The sequence below is a fragment of the Spermophilus citellus genome (genome assembly GCF_964194105.1).
Source record: "Spermophilus citellus genome assembly, chromosome: 13".
Taxonomy (NCBI): Eukaryota; Metazoa; Chordata; class Mammalia; order Rodentia; family Sciuridae; genus Spermophilus; species Spermophilus citellus.
In genome coordinates this window covers 83,302-108,563 of record NC_138193.1, presented here as the reverse complement: position 1 = coordinate 108,563, position 25,262 = coordinate 83,302, and the positions used below count along the sequence as shown (strand labels likewise).

Genomic DNA, 25,262 nt, shown 5'->3' with positions numbered 1-25,262 from the left:
AGACACTAGTCCCAGGCAGTGTTCTCCCATTCTCTGTGACCACTCTTCACAGCAAAGTTCACAGAAAGACTGTTTTTCTGAGACTGTTTACTTCATATTAATTATAACATCAGGTAATTTAATACTCTCTATTATATTTCAGGAATTCTAATGAATCATTGATTGACCAGCACCATTTTACCAGTTTGAATGAGTTTTCAGAAATGGACAGTGTACTTTTGGATCCAACATGTGACAGATGGGTGTAACTCCATGCTAATTACCTTTTCAAGCCAACACTTGTTTGATTGTGTAAGATGTTTCTCGGTTCAATGTTGAATTTTATTGCTAGAAAATAAAGTAAAAGTTAATGTATTTTTTTTTTCAAGCTTGAGTCACAATGAGTGGTAATTTAGGGAAAGAAAAAAACTCTAAAGAGAAAGATCTGAATGTGCCATCAGTCAAAGAAAGAGAAAAGACGTCAAAGGCCTCTGGAGATTCGGGGACAGAAAGCCATGAAAAAGAACCTAAAACCAAAGGGAAAGATGCCAAAGATGGAAAAGGGGTCTCCAGTGCTGCCCAACCAGGGGTGGCTTTTTTAGTTGACAATACGATCAAGCGGCCAAGTCCTGCACTTGGGACTGGGAAAAAATCCAGTAATGCAGAAGTAACTAAAGAGCTCAACAAATGCCTGGAAGAGAATGCAGTGCGTTTGGACTTATCCAAGAGGTCTATGCACATGTTGCCATCATCAATCCAACACTTGACTCAATTAACCGAACTGTATTTATACAGTAACAAACTGCAGTCCCTCCCAGCAGAGGTGGGCTGTCTAGTAAATCTCATGACACTGGCTCTAAGTGAAAATTCACTTACCAGTTTGCCTGACTCTCTTGATAACATGAAGAAGCTGCAGTTGCTTGATTTACGGCATAATAAACTGAAAGAAATTCCTTTAGTGGTGTATAGGTTAGATTCTCTCACCACTCTCTACCTTCGCTTTAATCGCATAACTACTGTGGAAAAGGACATAAAAAACCTGTCAAAACTCAGAACGCTTAGCATTCGGGAGAACAAAATCAAACAACTACCTGCTGAAATTGGTAAGAACATTTGGGTTATTACTATTGATTTTACTGTTTGTTATGATTAATAATTCTGTTGAGTGCTTTTCCATATCAGAAAATTCCTAATATTTGTTTCTAAGTAATTAGACCTTTATTACAAACACAGTCAGCTCTGATTTTGATTGGAAAAAATTTGAATTTGAAAGATGTTTGCTTAGTTGTTAAGTTGTCATCTGTTTTCAAAGCCCAATATATTTATACTAGATATATTAAGGCTCTACGTGCCCATTCTCTAACTTTCCTTTTTTATCTGAAGGCTTTAAATTCACATCACTTTCTACTTAGTGTATTTCTAAAGATCTTCATATTATACCTTTGTGAAACTGAATGCCATAGGAAAATAGAAAAATTTTTTTTTAAATTTTGGTAGTACCTACATTTTTATTTAAAACTCTAATATTACTATACTAGAGTGAATCTCATCATCATGTATGTCCACAAGACATTAATTGAAAAAAAAAAAACAACTAATGTACTTAAATAGCAGAAAGATCAGTAAAGGAAAGGGAAGAGGATCTGAGGGGGGTGGATAAGGGCAATTATTTTATACTGAATTTGAGCAAATCATACTCCATGCATTTATAATTGCATCAAAACAAATCCTAATGTATCACTAATATGATGCAATTAAAAAATAGAAAAAAATCGAACATAGTAGCTGTGCAGGGTGCCACATACCTATAATCCCAGCTCCTTGGGTGGCTGTGGCATGGAAGGTGGCTTGAGCCCAAGATTTCCAGATATGCCTGGGCAACATATTGTATCAAAAATGAAATCAAAACACCAAACAAAAAAAAATCCAGAGCAGAAAAGTAGAAGAGAGATCTGTCGTAAACCAACACTTAGCATTTCTATACCACTCATTCTTGTCTTTTATAGTAAGCTGAATAGTAAGAAAATAAAGGAAATGTTTTAAGAGAATGGTAGTAGGAAAAAAGTAATGAATATATATGTGTAATGTCAGTAAAAAAGAAATGAATTATCTTTATTTTTAATTATGGGAAAACTTCTGAACTATTTTGAATATAGAAATTTATTGGCATCAATTTTGTGAAATTAAAGTTACAGTTTTGTGGGTTTTTGTAAGAGTTTTAAAAAATCAAAATACAAAGTATATTTTTATTTTTAAAGGGAAGCTTTTATTTTGTAAAAGGTTTATTCAAAATACACAAAGATGAATTAAATATATTCTTGATTCAGTATAGATCTTGTTAGTGATAAAGGAAATTTTCTGATTTTAGGCTCTGGAGCTTTTCAGGGAGATGATGTCCTGTGTTTTAAAATGCAGTTAAACTTTTAGATAACATGTTTTGTTAGATTTAAGTCTAGACACTTAAATATTAATTTTAACTTCAGATTACTCAAGACTATCTGTTATAGACTTTCTCAAGTAATACATGGTATGTATGAAGTAAAAGTATAGTTTGCTCAAGAGGTATTAAAATATTCCCAGGAATTTCTATGTGGAAATGATTTATTAATATGGTCCCATAGAAATGAGATTGTAGAATGACTGCTGTTAGTATCATATTGTCAAAATTTGACCTGCATTTATGGCTTATTGTTGGATAGAAGTATAGACTTGGAAAAACAAACACTGAATATTTTGTTATTGTTCCGAGGAATTGAACTCAGGGACACATGGCCAGTGAGATACACCCACCCCACATTTTGAATTTAATTTAGACACAAGTTCTCACTGAATTGCATTATGCCACACCCTTGCTGATCCTGGCTTTGAACTCATTGTTCTCTGGTCTCAGCCTCCTTGATACTGGTATTACAGGCATGTGCCATCATGCTCAGCCAACTGCTGAATTTTTGTATGGAAATGTGAGATATTATTGCTTTTCTTTGTTATTGTTGTTTTGTGTTTGTGATATACTCAGTCCTAAAAAATTTGACTTAAATTCACAAGTCACTCTATAAGGGTTTCTTTCTATAGCATTGCTATCAAATTACCTAGACATTAATATACTATTGTTGAATGAGGAATTATTTAACAGGATTTTAAATTTAACTTCAGTTTGTTCTTGAGAGTATACATGCAGCATTTTTACTGAAAATTGAACATACTTTAAAATTTTTTAAAAATATTTATTTTTTAAGTGTAGATGGACACAACACAATACCTTTATTTTTATGTGGTGCTGAGGATAGAACCTGGACCTAGCCCGTGCTAGGCGATAGCTCTACTGCTGAGCCACAATCCCAGCCCCTGAACCTAACTTTTTAAATTGGCATATTTTATGTCATTAAATGATTCATATTTGCAGCTACCTAACTTTTGTCTTTTATTCCTAAATTTCTAATTCTAAAAAAAACATGGAATTGAAACAACTTAAGGTATTATGTCTTTGAAAAGATGATGACAGATCTTAAGTTTTATTCTGAAGTGAAGAGTAGAAGTATCCAAAATTTCCTTAATTATCTTTATTCTTTCAATTAATATAATGCTTTTTACTAAGCACCAAACAGACACAGTGAAGATGAGGAAGTACTTATGCTCTAAGGATTGCTATGTCTTAGGATTATTCTGTTCATTTATTATTTTGTAATGTTTTTTATATTCCAGATGATTTTCCTTGCTTTGAAGTTTGCTTTGTCTGAAATTATAGCCATACCAGCTTTGTCTTCATTGTCTATTGTTTTAAATTTCTATTAAATTGAGAAGTTATTTTTATTTATTAAAAAATGTATTTATGTAACATCAGATTATATGCCTGTATTAAGCATGTATAATAAGCATGTGTATTTTGAGGTGTAAGGCATGTCTCCATCTGAACTCAATATGTATTTGATAATTGTGCTAAATTTGTCAGCTTTTTAAATCTGGACTGTGTCATCCAGCATTTGTGGTTAAATTTGCTACTTGAATATATGACATGGAGCCCTGGATGTAGCTAGTGGTAAAATATGTTCTTAGTAGGTGTGAGACCCTGAGTTCAATCATTAGGACAAAAGAAGGAAACCCCACATGACACAGATTAGTAAATTAATCTTTTACAAGCAATATTTTCATGTTATTAGATGTCATTTTGAAATAATAGATTCAAATTTTGAGTTCAATTTTAATATTTTTCAGAAAGAATGTAAATATGTTGGGGAAAACCAGGTTTTTAACTTACAATTCAAGTATATTCTTTGATTTTTCCATTTTCAAAAAAAGTTGTCTATGTAATGATATTATATTTCTAGTTATGTTTCAAAATCATAAAAATTACTCCCTTGCATCCTAGTATCACCTGAGATATTATTTAATAATGCTTATTAAATCACTATGTTGGTCAATTTACAGGTGAATTATGTAACCTCATTATGCTGGATGTAGCTCATAATCAACTTGAACACCTTCCAAAGGAGATTGGAAACTGCATACAAATAACCAACCTTGACTTGCAGCACAATGAACTGCTAGACCTCCCAGATACTATAGGTATGAAAGGAGAAAGAAGATATTGATGATTATTTATAGCAACCTAGATATTTAAAGGGTTATTTTTGATCCATTTTGGTAACACAAATTAAAGAAATTATCAAAGTACTATATAAGTAATCAGAATTTTAAGACAGGGTTTGAAAACTTTTCCTATTTCAGGAAAATAAAATTAAATTTTAGGAAATTAACCCAGTCGGTTTAAAAGAATGTTAAGTTTCATATATATACTCTATTATTTATAGCTTATTATAAAATGATGGATTTTTGGTATTGTTATTTCAGCATATTACATGGAGGAGGTCCATTTTTGCTAAAGTAGGCATTATTAAAAAATAAAGCCTTTGCTGTTTAGTTTTCTGAACATGGCCAGTATAGTTTAAAGGTTGCTCATTTGTAGTGTTGAGGGAGTAGTAAGAAAAGACATGTGTTAAAGACTTCATACATCGCACTGCAAAAAGTTTGAGCTTACCAAGATAATGTTCTATATTTATGTAGATTTTTTTCCAAAAGCCCAAACATTTCTACAAACACAAAAGGTAATTTTAAAAACATAATGCTTTTTAGTTATTAGTGTAATATAAGAATACTATAGTGCTTATTTGGCAAAATATTCATATAATTTCATTAAAAATATTTCAGAAATGCTATTGTATTTTTTGAGATGTAGGTTTGTCTTATCTTTCTCTAGAAAGATTTTTGATTGCCTGTGGCAGGTACCTAATGGAATCACTATAATCAATCCATATTCATAGCTGGATATTTTTGTGGTCCATTAGGTAATACAAAGTTTGTTACAGATTATTTAGAGGACTGTTTTATCTCTAATTCACCTATATTATTGGTTGTAGTCATGATTGGTCCCACTCTGCTCAGGCCCTAGATTTGACTCTTGCCAGAATGACAGTCTTGGAGCTGCAGGTTAGGAAAGTGCTCTCAAACTCTTCAACCTTTTGTTTATTTATGGTCTATTATTTAGTTCTTTTTTTTATTTTGGAAGATGGTTTTTAGAGTTTTTTAAGGGTATGGTTTGAATTAACTCCCAAGGAAATTGTTAAAGAATTTTAAAATCCAGTTATTTGGCTCAACTCTATACACAAAAGCTTACTGAGACTTAGTTATAGTTACTGTCCATTGAACACATGCTTTCCTGAATTCTTGTCATGGGTCTTTATATCATATTCTTATTTGAAGTGGTAATGGGTTAAAAGTATTTTCTAAATGTTTTTTTCTGAAAGGCAAAATCATCTGTAACACACAATGAATTGTTCTTATAGCCATAGTGAATATTTTATATAAATTTTCTATATGAGATTTACATTCATGGTTCAATATAGTAGGAAACAAGAACAACTATTTCCTAATTTTCTTTCTTTAAAATCTATTGAAGGGGCTGGAGTTTTGGCTTAGTAGTAGAATGTTCATCTAGCATGTGTGAGGCACTGGGTTTGATCCTCAGCACCACATAAAACTAAATAAATAAAATAAAGGTATTGTGTCCAACTACAACTTAAAATTAAAAAAATAAAATCAACTGAAATGGCAATGATGAACAAAGAGAAATGATCCTGGAAGAAAAAAGCATAGAAAATATGTATTGTATATAAAGCATAATCAGACTAACTAAAAAAGGAAACATGAATAAAATACAAGTCTTCCCAAATCAAACTCAATAGAAAATGCTATATACTATAGTGAACACAAACACCAAAAATAGTGATCTATAGGATAAAGTATAATTTCCCTCCATATCTAGAACAAAAAGAAGGGGATGTATGTAAATCCTGTGAAAAATTATATTATGAGAAATAAAGCTAGAAGTACTAGATAGAGCTGTAACCCCAATCCCTTTTTTATTTTGAGGTGGGGTTTGAATAAATCAGTGAGGCTCACCAAGAACTTGTGAATTTCTTGTCTCAGCCTCTGGAGTCAGTTGGGTTACAAGCATTCTATTCTGTACCTGCCCATGACTGCCATGAGATCAAGTCTCAGTGTAGTTTTGTATTGCATTCCCTAGTTTTAAAAGGTGTTCAACATTTTTTTTTCATGCACTTTGTTAGCCATTTGTACTTCTTCTTTTGAGAAGTATCTATTTACCTACTTATTAGTGGGGTTATTTGGGGTTATTTTGTTAAGTTTTCGGAGTTCTTATTTTATCTATTAACACTATTTCAGGAGAAGAGCAGTGATTCTCTCTCAGGTGTGTTCTTTCTCTCATTACATTCCTAATTGTTGCCTTTGCTGATCAGAAGCTTTTTAATTTGATGTTGTCCCATTTATTAACTCTTTGCACTATTTCCTAAGGCTGTTGGGTTCTATTGAGAAAGTTATTGACTATTCTAAAAGCTGGAGTGTTGACCCTGTGTTTTCTTCTAGGAGTTGCAGTTTCTGGTCTAATTCTTAGGTTTTTGATTCATTTTGAGTTGCTTTTTGGCAGGATGAGACATAAGAGTCTAGTTTCATTCTTCCCACCACCAAGTGTTAAAAAGGTTATTTTTTTTCTCTAATATATGTTTTAGCACCTTATTGAAGTATCAGATGACTGTGGGTTTGTCTCTGTGTCTTCTATTCTGTACCATTGATCTATGTTTCTTTTTATGCCACTACTATGCAGTTTTTTTATTATTTTTTTTATTGTTGGTTGTTCAAAACATTACATAGTTCTTGACATATCATATTTCACACTTTGATTCAAGTGGATTATGAACTCCCATTTTTACCCCGTATACAGATTGCAGAATCACATCAGTGATTTACATATTGATTTACATATTGCCACACTAGTGTCTGTTGTATTCTGCTGCCTTTCCTATCCTCTACTATCCCCCCTCCCCTCCCCTCCCCTCCCCTCTTCTCTCTCTACCCCCTCTACTGTAATTCATTTCTCCCCCTTGAATTATTTTTCCCTTTCCCCTCACTTCCTCTTGTATGTAATTTTGTATAACCCTGAGGGTCTCTTTCCATTTCCATGCAATTTCCCTTCTCTCTCGCTTTCCCTCCCACCTCTCATCCCTGTTTAATGTTAATCTTCTTCTCATGCTCTTCGTCCCTACTCTGTTCTTACTCTCCTTATATCAAAGAAGACATTTGGCATTTGTTTTTTAGGGATTGGCTGGCTTCACTTAGCATAATCTGCTCTAGTGCCATCCATTTCCCTCCAAATTCTATAATTTTGTCACTTTTTATTGCTGCATAGTACTCCATTGTGTATAGATGCCACATTTTTTTTATCCATTCATCTATTGAAGGGCATCTAGGTTGGTTCCACAGTCTTGCTATTGTGAATTGTGCTGCTATGAACATCGATGTAGCAGTGTCCCTGTAGCATGCTCTTTTTAGGTCTTTAGGGAATAGACCGAGAAGGGGAATAGCTGGGTCAAATGGTGGTTCCATTCCCAGCTTTCCAAGAAATCTCCATACTGCTTTCCAAATTGGTTGCACCAATTTGCGGTCCCACCAACAATGAACAAGTGTACCCTTTTCCCCACATCCTCGCCAGCACTTGTTGTTGTTTGACTTCCTAATGGCTGCCAATCTTACTGGAGTGAGATGGTATCTTAGGGTGGTTTTGATTTGCATTTCTCTGACTGCTAGAGATGTTGAGTATTTTTTCATGTACTTGTTGATTGATTGTATGTCCTCCTCTGAGAAGTGTCTGTTCAGGTCCTTGGCCCATTTGTTGATTGGGTTATTTGTTGTCTTATTATCTAATTTTTTGAGTTCTTTGTATACTCTGGATATTAGGGCTCTATCTGAAGTGTGAGGAGTAGATTTGTTCCCAGGATGTAGGCTCCCTATTTACCTCTCTTATTGTTTCTTTTGCTGAGAAAAAACTTTTTAGTTTTGTTGATTCTAGTTATTAACTCTTGTGCTATGGGTGTCCTATTGAGTAATTTGGAGCCCGACCCCACAGTATGTAGATCGGAGCCAACTTTTTCTTCTATCAGACACTGTGTCTCTGATTTGATATTAAGCTCCTTGATCCATTTTGAGTTAACTTTTGTGCATGGTGAGAGAAAGGGATTCAGTTTCATTTTGATGCATGTGGATTTCCAGTTTTCCCAGCACCATTTGTTGAAGATGCTATCCTTCCTCCATTGCATGCTTTTAGCCCCTTTATCAAATATAAGATAGTTGTAGTTTTGTGGATTGGTTTCTGTGTCCTCTATTCTGTACCATTGGTCCACCCACCTGTTTTGGTACCAGTACCATGCTGTTTTTGTTACTATTGCTCTGTAGTATAGTTTGAAATCTGGTATCGGTATACCGCCTGATTCACACTTCCTGCTTAGCATTGTTTTTGCTATTCTGGGTCTTTTATTTTTCCATATGAATTTCATGATTGCTTTATCTATTTCTACAAGAAATGCCGTTGGGATTTTGATTGGCATTGTATTAAACCTATAGAGAACTTTTGGTAATATCGCCATTTTGATGATGTTAGTTCTGCCTATCCATGAACAGGGTATATTTTTCCATCTTCTAAGATCTTCTTCTATTTCTCTCTTTAGGGTTCTGTAGTTTTTTTGATACTGTCGTTCTGTAGTACAATTTGAAGTCATTTTTTGTGATGCCTAAAGCATTGCTTTGTTGGCTAAGCATTGCTTTGTTGGTCTTCTATTCTTCCAAATGAATTTTAGGAATTTTTTTTCTAGTTCTGTGAGTAATGTTATTGGTATTTTGTTGGGCGTTGTATTGAACCTATATTCTGCTTGTTGGAGTAGGATCATTTTAATAATATTTTGTCTATCCATGAACATGGGAGGTCTTTCCATCTTCTGGGGTCTTCAGTTTCTTCAATATTCTAAAATTTTCATTGTAGAGGTTAGATTTATTCCTAGGTTGGTCAGTTGGTGGTTTTTTGTTGTTTTTTGTTTTAAAGTCTATTGTGAGTGAGATTGTTTTATGATTTTTTTCTCTGTGAATTCATTGTTGGTATATAGGAAAGCCATTGATTTTTGTATGTTGGATTTGTGTCCTGCTAATTCGTCAAATTTGTTTGTTAGCTCTAGCAATCTTTTGGTGGAATTTTAGGATTTTCTAATTATTGATACTGTATAATTCTTGGAATATTGTGGATGCTATACACCATTGGTACTTGAGCTTATCAAACAAATTCTAGCCTCAGGGTCTTTATATTTATTGTATCTCTGCTTAGGCCTCCTTTCTCCTAAACATTGATATTATTTTCTTATTCATAGAGTTCATCAAATGGATACATTGGGCTTGGTCAGCAAACGACCCTATCCATTCTAACATTTTAACTATATTTTCTTGTTTTGTATTTTTGAGCATGTATTTGTATACTTATTGACTGGTAATCCGTGGGTGATGCAATCAGAGCGCTAAAAGAAAGGTTCTGGCCCACAGAGAGAGTGTAGATGGGGCCAGATGGTAAAATCTCCCAGAAAGTAGGACGAGGGTCCTTTGAGTTCACTTCCTTTGACACAAAGTAACTTCCTTATGTATCCTTCTGTGTCTTGGTTTCCTTAATCATTCTATGTTTCATTTTTTATTAGAAGTGATTCTTCTGATTTTAATTTATATTATGCATATGAAAACATTTATCTTCATTATAAATATCTTGTAATTCAGATGACATATCAAAAACACATGGTTTCATGTATAACGTTTTCTTCAAGGTCAGGTAATATTTTAAAGATCAATAAAATCTAAGAATAATATTGCCATTATTTTATATGATTTGCTAGTGGTCAGCAAATATAGTACCATTCCTATTTTGAGTAAAGGAAGTTAATAAGTACTATGTTTTCAAAATTTTATGAATCACAGTTATTTCTCATTTACAGTGTTTATTAAAATAATTTTTCTCTTTTTTTTCATCATTCATATCTCCTGTATCATGTAGCAGAAGCCTGAGTTTTGGTGAAAATTTGAACATTTGGTGAAAATTTGAACATTTGAATCGTGATCAGTTATACATATCAGCAGTCTTAATTGACTTTTGAGATTCTCTTGGAGAAGAATGATATACCTGTAACAGTATTCACAAACTTAACAGAAATGTATCTTTTGATTCTGTTCCTTTCCCCTTTCTGCTAGCTTAGCACTTCAAAAGTGTAACTTATTATGAAAATCATAAATACCCAACTGCTGTCTTGAAGTAAATATTTTGCCTGTATTACTAACCACTAACTTCCCTGGAGCTTTGAAAAGTCACCCAAGCCCTCCATTCCCTTCTCCCCTTCAAAATGGATGCAGTTTACCAGAGTGTCATCAAAAAGATTCTAGTGGATTTCCTTAGTTAATTAAGAAGATACATTAAAGACAAAACACACTTAATATTTCCTAAATGGTAATTTTTAATCTTGATTTTTGTATACTATTTTATTCCTGTTGGAATATTACTTAATTGGAACCAGAATACTTTTGGGCTCAGTTTACCAACTCTGTTGAAGGAAAGTGATGTGCATGAGCCTAACAATAGTTATACTAGGAAGAACTGAGATGATTGCTGCTTTTCTGCATTATAGTTGACTAGATTTATAGTATAGACTCATGAGATTTTTTTATTACTGCCAGTGACTAATTTTTATAAATGTAGAAAGTAAAACTGTACCAATTAATCATTTTCATGTAACTTTCTTCAGCAAGAGGGAAAGAAATCAATGAATCAGTGAAAGAAGGTTATGAAGCATAATGACTGTCCTCTTAAGTTCCAACGCTTAATTTATGCCATCAACTTAATGTATGCTATCATCCATTTATGCAAGCATTATAAACATCAAAAAGAAAGTTTATCATACAACAATTTTAAAAAATGATCAAACCAAAAAGAAAGAAATGGGCAGATACTAGAAGGTTCTGAAAATTGAAAGCCCACAAGTATTTGTCACTAAAGACATAAGTGTGACCTAGAGACCAGACAATCATTTCTATGTCTTCTAACATTGAAAAGGAAAATTTAAAAGTAAAGGCAACATCTGACATTTTAACCTACACTATGTAATAATGTCACAGCAACAGTTATATCAAAGAAACTTTTTTTATTATATATGTTATTTGGTAAGTTTAATTTGATTTGAATCTTGTATGATAGTAGATGTCATTATATCCCTCTTTGTAGCTCATGTGTATTCTCGTACTGACAATAAAACTAGAAAATGCCTGGAAAATAAAATGCTATTTTTAATGTACTCATTAGTGGCTAATATGTTCTTAAGCAGGATTTGCTTAGATTTCATTAATGTATATGTATTTTTGTATGGTGCTCAGAAAGTTATTGATCTTGGAGCACTTTAGATTTTCACACTAGAGAAGCCCAGTCTGTGTAACTTCTTGTCACAAGTTGGTTCTAAAGATTAAGTTGTTAAAAGATGACAATAATTTTCAATAGGACACTTAACAAAGTATAGCTGCATATTTGATTATTTTTCTTATACAAGTTCCTTGGTTCTAGAAGATAAGAATCTTGTAATCCAGTGGATAGCCTGTGACAGTAAAGAGGTTCATTTTATATTTCCAGGCAACCTGTCTCATTTATATCGTCTTGGTCTGAGATACAATAGACTGTCAGCAATACCCAGATCACTAGCAAACTGCAGTGCACTTGAAGACTTAAATTTGGAGAACAATAACATTTCTGCTTTACCAGAGGTAAGAATTGTATGAGAGAAAACATGACTGGATTGAAATAAGCCTTCAAGATAATTTAGGGAAAACTAACCAATCTTATAGCTGGGGACATAATTTGGTGACTGAAATTGTTTAAATAACAAGCATCCTATATAGCTACCACTAAAATAGAATTCAAAAGAGGAAAGAAAGGATACAGGGAAGCTTTTTTAATATAAATAAGGTAAAAATCAGAAGGAAAATTAGTGTGCTATAGTTCCCTTAGCACTGTGTAAATCATTCTTATGTCATTTTGGGCAATGGCAGTAAAAATATTAAGAAAAAGCTGTATGGCTGGTTTTAAATCTCATCTATCCTGCTCAGTTCCTTATAAAAATGTACTGTAGAAAGATGATAAATGGCAAGAACTACCTTGATAGAACATACTACTTGTTATTAAAATTAATGTTAGCTGCAACTCTAATGTGACACAAATTATTACCCTTATCAATGCAGTAATATTAAAAGTATTTAGTATATTAGAGTCACCAAAATCTTTCATTTTTAAACATTACTTTTTAATTTTTGAAAAAAATTTAAATTAGTTTTCCATGACAGTAGAATGCATTTGTGCACTTTTATATACATAGGTAGGTATAATTTATCATTTTACTGATTTTTCCATGTGACTGACACAGTACTTTCATTTTTATTTATTTATTTTATGTGGTGCTGAGGATTGAACCCAGTGCCTCACATGTGCCAGGCAAGTGCTCTACCCCTGAGCTACAGCCAAAGTCCTCATTTTACATGTTATAGAATCACATCCGTGATACAGACATATATGTGCATAAGGCAATAATGTCGGTGTCATCCTTCCTATCTCCCTAACCCCTCCCCTCCCCTCTCTTTACTCCCATCTACCTAATCTAAGGTAAACTAAAGTACTTTTTCTAGTTCCCCCTCCTTATTTTGAATTACCATCAGCATATCAGAGAAAACATTTGGCCTTTGGTGTTTGGGGATTGGCTTATTTTGCTTATCATGATGTTCTAAAGCTCCATTCATTTATTGGAAAATGCCATAATTTAATTTTTTATTTAGGGCTGAGTAGTATTCCATTGTACATTTGATTTAGCCATTCATCTATTGAAAGACACCTAGATTGGTTCCACAGTTTAGCTATTGTGAATTGAACTGCTATAAACATTGACATGGCTATGTCACTGTAGTATGCTAATATTAAATCCTTTTTAGTATAAACCAAAGAGTTTGATAGCTGGGTCAAATGGTGGTTCTATTTCAAGTTTTCTTAGGAATCTCCATCTGCTTTCCATAGTAGTTGCACCAATTTACAGTCCCTCCAGCAATGTGTGAGTGTTCATTTTTCACTATCTCTTTGCCATATCTTCTTGCCTTTATTCTTGATCATTGTCAATCTGACTGGAGTGAAATGAAATCTTAAAGTAGTTTTGATTTGCCTTTCTATAATTGTTAGAGATGTTGAACATTTTGTCATATATTTTTGGTTGTATTTCTTTTGAGAAGTATCTGTTCAGTACCTTAGACCTTTTATTTATTGGGTTATTTTTGTGTGTGTAAGTTTTTTGACATTAATGATTTATTGTACATGCATGCAGTAAAGATATTCTCCCAATCGCTAGGGTCTCTCTTTGTATTATTAATTGTTTCTTTTGCTGAGAAGACATGTTTTCGTTTGAGTCTATCTCATTTATTGATTCTTGGTTTTACTTCTTGCACTTTAGGGGTCTTGTTAAGGAAGTCAGATCCTTGGTCAACTTGGTGAAGACTAGGGCCTTCTTTTTCTTCTAGTAAGATGAGGGTCTCTATTCTAATGCCTAAGTTTTTGATCCACTTTGATTTGAGTTTTGTACAGAGGGGGAGAGAGAGGTTTAATTTCATTTTGTACAGAGGGAGACAGGTTTAATTTCATTTTGTTACATAAATGTTACTTTTAACTTGGCTTGTTTGTATATATTAAATCATTTTTTATTTATTTTGTGTTGGTAGTAATTGGGTATAATATAACACTCTTTTAAACTGTGTTTCTCAACAATAAAAGGGAATTTTACTCATAAATGTTTGCTTATGTTTATTCAAGCATAATATTCTAAGAAAAGAATGTAATGTTGACTTAAGAATTGATAGAACTTTCGCAAATTTTTTTTCTTCCCTAATGATTAAAAATGTAGATACACAAACACACACACCACACACCCACACACACACACACACACACACACAGAGTAAATTTGTGTATCTGAATTTTCATGAAACAGCTTGGCCAGGGTTGAAAGGTGAATTTCAACCAGGCAAAGTGGTGTTTGTTTTTAACTACTGCCAAGACTGAGGCAGGAAGATTGCATGCCTAAGGCCAGCATGGGCAATTTAATGATACCTTATCTCAAAATTTAAAAAAATAAGAAGGGCTGAGATTTTAGCTCAGTGGTAAGTGTGCCCCTGGGTTCAATCTGTAGTATCGGTGGGTGGAGAGGAAATGAGTTTCCCACAATTGCAGTTTCTAGACTGCATCAGTTCATTAAGACTACTAGGACAGTATCTTACCTATGACAAAAGAGTACTTCTGCTGGCAGCAGGTTGAATGGGATAAGGAGTAAATCCACAGATACAAGATACAGTTCTGAGAACCAGAATATCTGGATTTTTGTCTTTGATCATAGTAATTTACACATGATCAAAATGTATGAGGTTCTTTTGTTTAATGTCACCCCTCGTGCTAATGAATGACTTGTATCCATAAGAGGGTAAGTAATTGGCACATTGACTAGTTCTTTTTGAGATTATATTTGGACATGGTTTGTGAGCTTAATTAAGAGTGACTGGTTTTAATATATATCCATATACATAAGTATAAAGACTGGGACTATATCAAAATTCAAAAAGTGGAAATTCAATTTAAATGTGTATATATTGCCCCATTTTTATTGTCAGTGAGGGGAAGCTTATATGTGTGTGTGTGTGCGTGCGCACGCGCGCGCGCGTGCACACGCGCACACATTGCCCCATTACAATTATACGCTGTACTTGGGTGACTTTTGACAAACTCATACATGCATGGAACTCAATTTTAGTTCAGGCTCCTCCCCTTTACTTCCCATGCCCCTTCCCCCATTTTCCTTCCTGTTTGTTAGTGATTTTCTTTTGCTCATGTACTTGTTCACTTTTGAGTGGTTCTTTCTACTTATACATAAAATTGAAATAGCTTATGTTATGTTTATATATGTATATAGCATGACTTTAAAATTGCTTTGCATACCCCTATCCCTTCCTTCCATTCACCCTCTCAATCTCCTTCTAGTCTACTGATCTTTCCTTTATTTTATGAAACTAATCTTCTCTTCCTTCATTTCCTTATTTTGCTTTAGCTTCCTCATATGAGAGAGAAAACATTAGACCCTTTAATTTTTGAGACTGGCATATTTCACTTAGCAAGATTAAATACACATAAGGAAATGGAACTATAACTTTAAGCACATAGGCTCAAGACATGAAGCTAGGAGCTCTACATGTATTATTTTATATTCAGTATCTTCCTAGGATTTGTTGGGAATATTCTTATTGAAATAGATAGGGGGAAAAGACAGATGGTTTTATTTTAGTCAGATTTGTTACCATAAACATTTTTTTTTGAAAATATGGGAGAGATATTATCTAATCAGTTTACCAAAGTTGGCAAAATTGATGAGTAGAAGACCTAAGATAGGAATCCAGATATATGTGACTGTAAAGGAAAGATAAACACCTGTGTTTCACAGTGTGATCTAAGTAATGCATGGAAGAGGGTTGGGGCTGTAGCTCAGTGGAAGAGCACTTGCCTCCTATCATGTGTGAGGCATTGGGTTCAATCCTAAGTACTATATAAAAATAAAATAAATAAAATAAAGGCATTCTATCCATCTACAACTACAAATTTTTTTAAAAAAAAATATGTTGAAGAGAAGTCTTCTTGTGCTCTTAGTGTAATAAAATATCAATATTTTGTCATAGAAGAATATCAGTTCAGCAGTTTGTCAGTTTTAAGAATAACATTTTTGCAATGAGTCTCAATAAAACTTGTTTGTGATAAAGCAGATAAAAGACATTTTTCTTGAATTGTCATATAAGGTTTTCTTAAGCACTGTTCTTGTGCTCACATTTTGTCTGTGTGCAAAAATAGATGCTAAGGATAGATTTTTAATGTTTAGTGTGAAAATCAAATATTTATTAAATAGATAATTCACTTTCAATTCTATAGTTATTTTCTTCCTTCCTTTTATATTGCCATAACTGACATCTCAGGTACCAAGCCTTCATGGAGGACCAACAGCTGCATTTTGAATGGTATTTTAAACCCACATACTCTCAGTGGGCTTTGTTTCTTTTTGCTTATATTTTTATTTAATCTAGATTGTTTTTTTCCTGTTCTGAATTCTGATTTCTTTTTTGATCTTTCAAAATTTCATTGCAGTCTATTTTCTGCATTTCTAAGTATTCTAGTATTTCTTCTTTACTTTGGAATTAAATAGGGGTTCTAAAATTCTAGCAGTTATTATATGTTAGGTAAGGTAAAACTGTTGCCTTACTACAACCCATAAAGTAAGGCATTATCATTTCAAAAGTGAATAAACCAAGTATTAATACAACAGTTTACCCAAACAGGAATAGTGGTGCACATGTGCAATCCCAGCTACTCGGAAGGCTGAAGTAGGATCACAAGTTCAAGGCTAGCCTGGGCAACTTAGTGAAACTCTAAGATAATTTCAAAGAAAAATGCCACGGATATAGTTCATAGGTGGAGGAACCCTGTGTTCAATCCCCAGTAACAGTAAATAAAGAAAGAGAAAAAAGAAGAAAGAAAAATAGTTTGCTCCAAATCACAAGCTATTAAATGATAAGGCAAGACTGATTCAAAACTATTTGAATAACCAATAACAAACAGTATTTCTTAAATATTGGTATGCAAATCAACAGAGAAGTTTGTTGTAATGCATATTAATTCTGTGGGAGTCAGCCTAGAATCTCCATTTCTAATACACTTCCAGGGGCTACTAATGTTGCTCTTCCTTGATCCAGCCTAAATAATGAGCACCTATTCTGTGTAATTTATTATTGATGATATACCAATTGTGCATTATTTTCTAAGTGCTTGCTATCTGTGCTTTATATCTCTAAAAATGTTTAATGTTCTTAAAGGCAGAGATTTCTTTATATTTACACACTTAGCAGTTTCTTTATATAGTGGGAAACTAAAGTAGGAACATATGAGTTTATGTGTTTAGTAAGTACTTGCTTAATAGGTACTTGTATTCCTTCAAATTTTACCATATAAAAAGGAATGTGTTATAGTACATCAAGAAGTATAATCAGCTTCTGAATTTAGTATTCCTAAAGAACCATTAAATTATTGAATAATGATTTATACTGTGACAGGAATTATGTTAATTTTTTACTATTTATTTTTATTTATTTTTACATGCTGCTGAGGATCAAACTCAAGGTCTTACGTGTGCAAGGCAAGTATTCTACTGAGCTAAAACTCTAGCTTACTCTTAATATTAATGTTAATCTTTTTTTTTAAAACATATTTATTTTTTAGTTTTCGGCGGACACAACATCTTTGTATGTGGTGCTGAGGATCGAACCCGGGCCGCATGCACGCCAGGCGAGAGCCCTACCCCTTGAGCCACATCCCCAGCCCCTAATGTTAATCTTAATACTAATTTAGATAATTATATAACTAAAACCTATATAGGGTTTGTTACAGTAAGTGGCATAGCACTCTCAAACTAGCTACCTTGAGATACTTCTCAGTCATAATGTGTACTTTATATTATAGAGTGATTTAAATAAACTAAAGCCAAACAATTCAAAAAAAGGGGAAAAATTCCTGATTTCTTGTGAAATCTGAAAAATCTGAGTGCACTGACTTCACAATTTCCATGAGGCAAGACAACAGCTTGCTGGAATTGAGTGTTAACTATCTGGAGGAAGTGTCACAGAACCAGCCTAACCTGTTTCTGTAGATCCTTTCCTGCAAGGCCTTGAGGCATTTGTGTTTAGAATTTGCTGTTCTATTCAAATGAAGTTTTTTTCAGTTCTAATTTATATTTATGCTTGTTTTTTTTTTTTTTTTAAACAGAGCCTTCTATGCAGTCTTGTGAAACTGAACAGTTTGAACTTGGCTAGAAATTACTTCCAGTCATATCCAGTGGGTGGTCCAGCTCAGTTTTTCACCATCTGTTCCCTCAACATGGAACACAATCAAATCAATAAAATCCCATATGGAATTTTCTCTAGAGCAAAAGCATTAAGAAAACTAAATATGAAGGTAAACTTTTTGTATCAGGAGTAATGGAGGAATTACTAATGCATTGATATTCTATTGTCTCTAATGATGTGGGTTATGTGTCATTTTACTTTGTTGACGAAGTCTACTTAGGGAATACACACACACACACACACACACACACACACAGAGTGGGGGGAGATATTTAGTTGTCAGTGGGCCTTTATTTTATATATTTATATGTGGTGCTGATAATCAATCTCAGTGACTCACATATGCTAGGCAAGCACTCTACAACTGAGCCACAACCCCAGCCCCTTGGGGGCAGTGTTTATCAGATAAAAAGTATTTTAGAATTGTGTATAATACCCTAGGAATTTGTCCTTAAGAATTAATCATGAGGGCTGGGGATGTGGCTCAAGCTGTAGCGCGCTCTCCTGGCATGCGTGCGGCCCGGGTTCGATCCTCAGCACCACATACGAAGCAAAGATGTTGTGTCTGACGATAACTAAAAAATAAATGTTAAAATTCTCTCTCTCTCTCTCTCTCTCTCTCTCTCTCTCTCTCTCTCTCTCTCTCTCTCTCTCTCTCTCCCCCTCTCTCACTCTCTTTAAAAAAAAAAGAATTAATCATGAGGTTTTATTAAAGTATATTTGTAGGTATATTTATTGCAGAACAGTTTTAAAGGTACTAAATTATTATTACTCTTAGGGATTTAAATTTTTAAAGTGGAATACTGCAGAGCCACCAAAATTGATGCTCAGATATAGAAGAATATTAAATACCAGTTACAATATTCTTAGTTTATTAAGAATTAGGGAGTCATAGCATATAAAAAAATTCTTTGCATACATACAGTTTAAAGCTGTTTGGAATATGATTAAATACAGTAAATACTTAGGTATTTATGTGTACATATATCGTCAGTGTTTTCTAAAATGTATCTCTTTGAAGACCACCCATAAGTAATTCTGATCTGCAGTTCTTTTTATTTCTTATCTCTATACTATCAGTGAAAGGATCTCACGTTTGTAACAGTTTATTGTGAAAGAGGTGAAGACATGGTGATTTATCTAGCCCAGTGATTTAATGTTTAGTAAACTTTCTACACAGAGAAAACAGTCATACAGCTGTGTCATGGCCATACAGCTGTGTCATGGCTGAGGCAGGAACTCAGCTTCCTAGGTTTTTTAAATCTAGGTAGAGGGTTCTTCATATTATATCATTCAATATCTTTTTGTCTTTGATGAACCAGTCACACAATTGTTGTTCTTTATAATTTAAATTTACAATTTCTTGACTCTGTCTATACTTTGTCATAAATATAGTATGTATCTTTTATGGTAATTTGGAAGAACATAATTACTGAAGTAGTATAAATTCAAAATCCTATTACAAACAAAATCTTTAATATAGTTACATAATTAATATATGCAGTAACAGTAACGTAGTGGTAAATAACATTAATTCTGTGTTTTCATTTTGTAATAATAGATTTAGAACATAGTGGTCCCAATATTAATTAGTTTTTATATTTGATTATACACTTTTATGAATTTGACATTATTACAGTATGTTAGCTTGGAAAGGATTGTTGTTTTTAGTAAAACAACAAAACACTTTATAGCACTTTTCCTAAATTTCTATTCAAAATTGATAAAGGTTACACAAAACTTTCTCTTGAAAAAAATCAAAATGAAGCTTGTTGTATTCTTCCTCATATAAGCACCTATAGTAAGTATTTCTTAATAAAAATACTTTATCATACTGTACCTATTGGTAGTCTGGGCATGGATAGATAATATTAAATATTTTTAATAAATAATAAATTTCAATTTAGAAAATATAAACTGGATTTTTAAATATATATTCACTGATTGGGATTTCTTATATTGATGATTTTGTGTAAAAATACACAAGGATCCATGAATGCTGCAGAAAAAATTAGAAATATACACTAACAAAAGAACATAAAAGATGGGACTGAGTTTGTGGCCCAATGTTAGAGTGCTTGCCTAATGTGGGAGGCACTGGGTTTGGTTCTCAGCACCACATATAAACAAATTAAATAACAAAGGTCCATTAACAACTAAAATATTTATTAAAAAATGTAAAAGAAATCCACGACCAATTGGTTAACATATTGGCACATTGATACCCAACTGAGACAAAGGTGATATCACCCTCTTCCATTACCATTGTAATAGTTTATTTAGGATTGAATTTGATGGGCATGGTAGCACACACCTATAATTCTAGCAGGTTAGGGGGCTGATATAGGAAGATTGACCAACTTACTGAGGCCCTAAGCAATGCAGTGAGACCTGTCTCTAAAATTAAAAAAAAAAAAATAGCTGGGGATGTGGATTAGTAGTTAAGTTCCCCTGGATTCAATCCAAAATATAAAAAAGTGAACATGTAAAAGCAGGAAAAAGGTAATTTCAAATGCTTAATTAATATCATAGCACTCCATCATGTTTTTATTATTTGGTGATGAATGTATTATGTCTTCCTCTTTTGTGAGGCTGTGTGTGTGCTAGGGATCACACCCAGGGGCTTGTGCATGGGAGGCAAGCAATCTACCAACTGAGTTATATCCCCATCCCTTCCCTCTTTTTTTTCTGCTCAGCATCTCTTCCATTCCTGAGCTCACCTGGGTATCTTCTTTCATGGTGTTCATATCTCAATTTGAATAGTCACATTTTCTCCAATGGTTTCTAAACATTATTGTGAAATAAAACATCAAATTTATGACTACTATCTTTGAACTTTGAAGTGGTTTCTTATTGTAGTACTTTTATATTTCCATTACTCATATTCACATAGGAAATAAACTTCCTTTTTAACTTCAAAGCAAAAGCTCGGTACTATGCAACAATCTTGGAAAATTGATGCTTTAGTTGCTGGTTGTAAATCCCTGATTTAGATATCAAGAAGGGGAATAAGGTTTAAGATTTTTTTCCAAAAGACTGTACAGATGGAGCTTTGTTTTAATGGTTCCACATGAAATGCTGCATTTTGTCTTTGCCAGGACAATCAGTTAACATTACTTCCATTGGACTTTGGAACTTGGACCATCATGATAGAATTGAATTTAGCCAATAATCAGTTAAGAATGATCCCTGAGGATTTATCTGGTCTTGTTTCTCTTCAGGTGAGTGTATTAGTGAGCATTTTAAATTTCTCAGTCTCTTTCTCAATTATCTACTTATATAAAATAAGTGATTTCTCTTTGAAGATCTTAATTAAAAGTGATGATAATAAGAACTCTTTTAAACATATGACCTTGTTAGGATGATGCAGGATTGGATCAATTAGTCTAGACTCAATACTTCTGAATACTAATCATTAATATTTAATACTACTGAATATGAGTTAGTCTAGGTTCAATATTACCATTTCCCATTAAAAGGTGGTAGGTTTGAATGTTCTAATATAACTTTGAAGGAAGGGGTATTAAAATTTAGCATCTTTAGGCCATTTTTCTGAATTCTTTTTAAAACCATATCTTGTTTACCATAATAATTATGGATAACTGAGACAGGCATTTAGAACGTTTTACTGTATGATGTTGACCTGATTTCCATCCTAAATCACTCACCTGCTATTTGTTGGAAATCTAGCATGTTTTCAGGTCTGTATGTTTATTCCAGTTGTTTCCGGCATCTAACTCTTCTCATCCTCTTTTTTCTTTAAAAATTCATCCACATGAATAAAGATCCATCTTATTTTCACCTTCTTAGTCAGGGATAATCACTTTTACCTGAGTCCCTAAAGTTTTCATCTTTTTGATGAGTAAAGCTTGCCAATAGTACTTCAACTTTTAAAAAATTTTACTATATCATGTTTTTTTAAATCTTGTTTATTTAATTTGGTAAGATGAGATAGTATTGTGTGATTGAAAGCATGGGTGAAATAAGAAGATATAAAATTAGCTAGAAGTCTCTGAACCCTTTCTTCTTAGTGCTTGTTTCAAAACCCCATTGCATTACTGACTCCTACTCCTCTGGTAGTTTATAATTTATTAGAAAACAAGGACATCTTCCTCCCTCCCCCAATTTTATTTTTTTAGAATGCCTGAAATGTAGTAAATACCACAAATTATAAATACTGTGGATTGTCAGTTGTGACCTTCCTTAAGTGATTGTTTACAACAGGTGGTTTCATAGACATTTGCAACTTTTCAGTATCAGATAGATTAAGTAACAATATGATATTCATGAAAAATTTAATGTTTTTAATTTTTTTATTATTTAGTTATAGTCAAATTTTTAGTTTAATTTTGACATTAAAAATTATTTCCAATAACTCTACTGGGTTTGAAAGTTTTTAGAGTGGTAAATTAAGTATTTTATGTAATTTAATCAAATGTTACCTATCCTAATACTTACTATTTGGAAAATTATCATTGCTTATAAATTTTTAAGCCACACAGTTGTCATATATATGTCTGATATAAAAATGAAATACATATATATATATATATAATTTCATATCATGTTTTATCAAACTGTCAATTATTTCTCTGTAGGTTCTAATATTATCAAACAATCTTCTAAAGAAGCTTCCCCAAGGTCTTGGAAACCTTAAGAAGTTAAGAGAGTTGGATATAGAGGAGAACAAATTAGAATCCTTGCCAAATGAAATTGGTTATCTTCAAGATTTACAGGTAAATCACGTCAGGGGCTTTATAAGTCTATGATTGGAGTTTTTGGAATTCATCTTTCTAACTCTTCACCATTTTTTAATTCTTGGACCAGGTAGATTTTTTCTATTATAGGATTAGGGCTGAGTTTTAAGTTCACATAATCTCCTTTTATATTTCTAGCAAATGATAATTTTTGAAAGAAGATCCTGTAACTTACTAAGTCTCATCTGATTTAATTTCCCTGTTATTTTATTTTTGTGGAAGTATTATTTTAAATTTATATAGTTGTAGGAAATGTGTATATAACTTTTTAATTTTTTTTTTTTTAGAATTTAGTCTTGACAAACAACCAATTGACCATTCTTCCCAAAAGCATTGGTTACCTTACCAGTCTCACACATCTAAGCCTTGGAGATAACCTGCTTAATCATCTTCCTAAGGAAATTGGTAAGAACCCTATGTATTATTAACTCTACTAGTAATTACCTGTTGTAATTTCACACAGTATTTCAGATAAATCTGTTTTTGTAAGCTGAGGTTATATTAGCCTTGTGAGTTTTTTTATAGAGTACAGATACTTAATGTTAGTGGGTGCTTTGATTGTTTCCCCATGGAGTATTGTGATTAATATTGTATTTTTGAATATAGTATGGTATATTTATATTTCCAATAAGGTGTGTTTTATGAAATCTTAATTTAAAAGAATTATTTTCTGTTTTTGCTAAATTTGAAAAATCACACAGACTTGAAACAAATTATTATTATTGGGATTTAGGCTCAATAATAATATTTGATTAATATTAATATTTGGGTGCATTTTAGAATTTTGCCAAATCTTTTTATATCCATTATCTCATATAATTATGACCACCTTTAATTTTATAAGTGAAGGTTGTAATACTATTTTACACAGAGTTAGTTAAGGTCACATAGTAAATAACTGTGAGTTCTTAAGTTAATAATTCTATGTATACTGTTCTTCAATCTATAATATGCTTAAAACAATATTGGATTAATAATTAAGAATATTTTGGGGGAGCTGGGATTGTGGCTCAGTGGCAGAGCACTTGCCTAGCATGTGTCAGGCACTGGGTTTGATCCTCAGAACCACATATAAATATATAAAAAAACAAAGGTTCAACAACAACAAAAACAATGGTTTTGGAGATTGTTAGCAATTTAAAATCTGAATCTCTCACTTTTTAGTTTTATGTCTTTGAATAATCTACACAAACTCTTGCTGGAAAACTTGAACTTCTTATGTGTAAAATAAGCATAATCATGTAAAGAAACTTTTTGTAAGACTACATGAATTTATTTTCGTTTACCTACCAAATATGTGGTAACTTTCTTCATGAAAGATCTATATCAAACACACACACACACACACACCAACACACATATGAATGCCAAACTGTCTCAAAAAGATCTCTAGAGTTGGAGCATTTTCTAAAAACCAAGCATAAAAGAAGAGGTTCTGAATAAATTGTTATGGAGTGTGATCTGGTCATCAGGGTTTTAGAAAATCTCCCCAGATAAGTTGTATATGTAGTGAAGTTTGAGATTGATGGTTCTGAGTGTTTTAACATGGAGAGAAGAGTGGGAAATATGTATTATATATTAATTCCCACTTGCACCTTTGTATAGTAACTAATGGGTTTTTTTTGAATTATTGATTTTAAAAAATAAAACAGGTACACTGGAAAACCTTGAAGAACTGTATTTGAATGACAACCCTAACCTACATAGCCTTCCTTTTGAGCTGGCTCTCTGCAGCAAGCTTACAATCATGAGTATTGAGAACTGTCCACTCAGTCACCTTCCACCTCAGATTGTTGCTAGGGGACCTTCTTTCATCATTCAGTTCTTAAAAATGCGGGGTACATATAATGCCGTGGTCTGATAAAGCTCTGCTGGTCCCACACACTGTTCAAATCATTTGCCATTAATGTGTCATATCAATATCTGTATATATTTATGTAGATATTGATACACATGGCAGATTTATAAAGATTCCATTATGTGTTTCTGCAAATAGAGGAATTATAGCCATTTAGATCTTTATAAGTCTTTTGTAGAAAAGACTTATAATTTTTCTTTGCTGAAATTGATTGATATTTTTCTGTTTTGTATTCTGATGTGTCAGTTTGCTTAAAAAATTGCCAAAAAAATATGAAGTTATTAAATTTA

General features: G+C 32.7%; 1 protein-coding gene across 2 annotated transcripts; it reads left to right on the top strand.

Moving 5' to 3' along the window:
• Positions 1-379: 379 nt before the first annotated feature.
• Positions 380-24,975, top strand: LOC308632609 (leucine-rich repeat protein SHOC-2-like; the record flags this gene model as incomplete). 2 transcript variants are annotated; one of them, XM_081264855.1, is made up of 8 exons in its annotated part: positions 380-1,082; positions 4,405-4,542; positions 12,029-12,159; positions 18,278-18,466; positions 21,456-21,578; positions 22,956-23,093; positions 23,402-23,519; positions 24,767-24,975. In XM_081264855.1, 8 exons carry the CDS (start codon positions 380-382, stop codon positions 24,973-24,975), a joined length of 1,749 nt encoding a protein of 582 aa, XP_081120981.1. The 2 variants fall into 2 exon arrangements, with proteins under 2 accessions (XP_081120981.1, XP_081120982.1); XM_081264856.1 differs by lacking the exon at positions 4,405-4,542.
• Between the last annotated feature and the right edge of the window lie 287 nt (positions 24,976-25,262).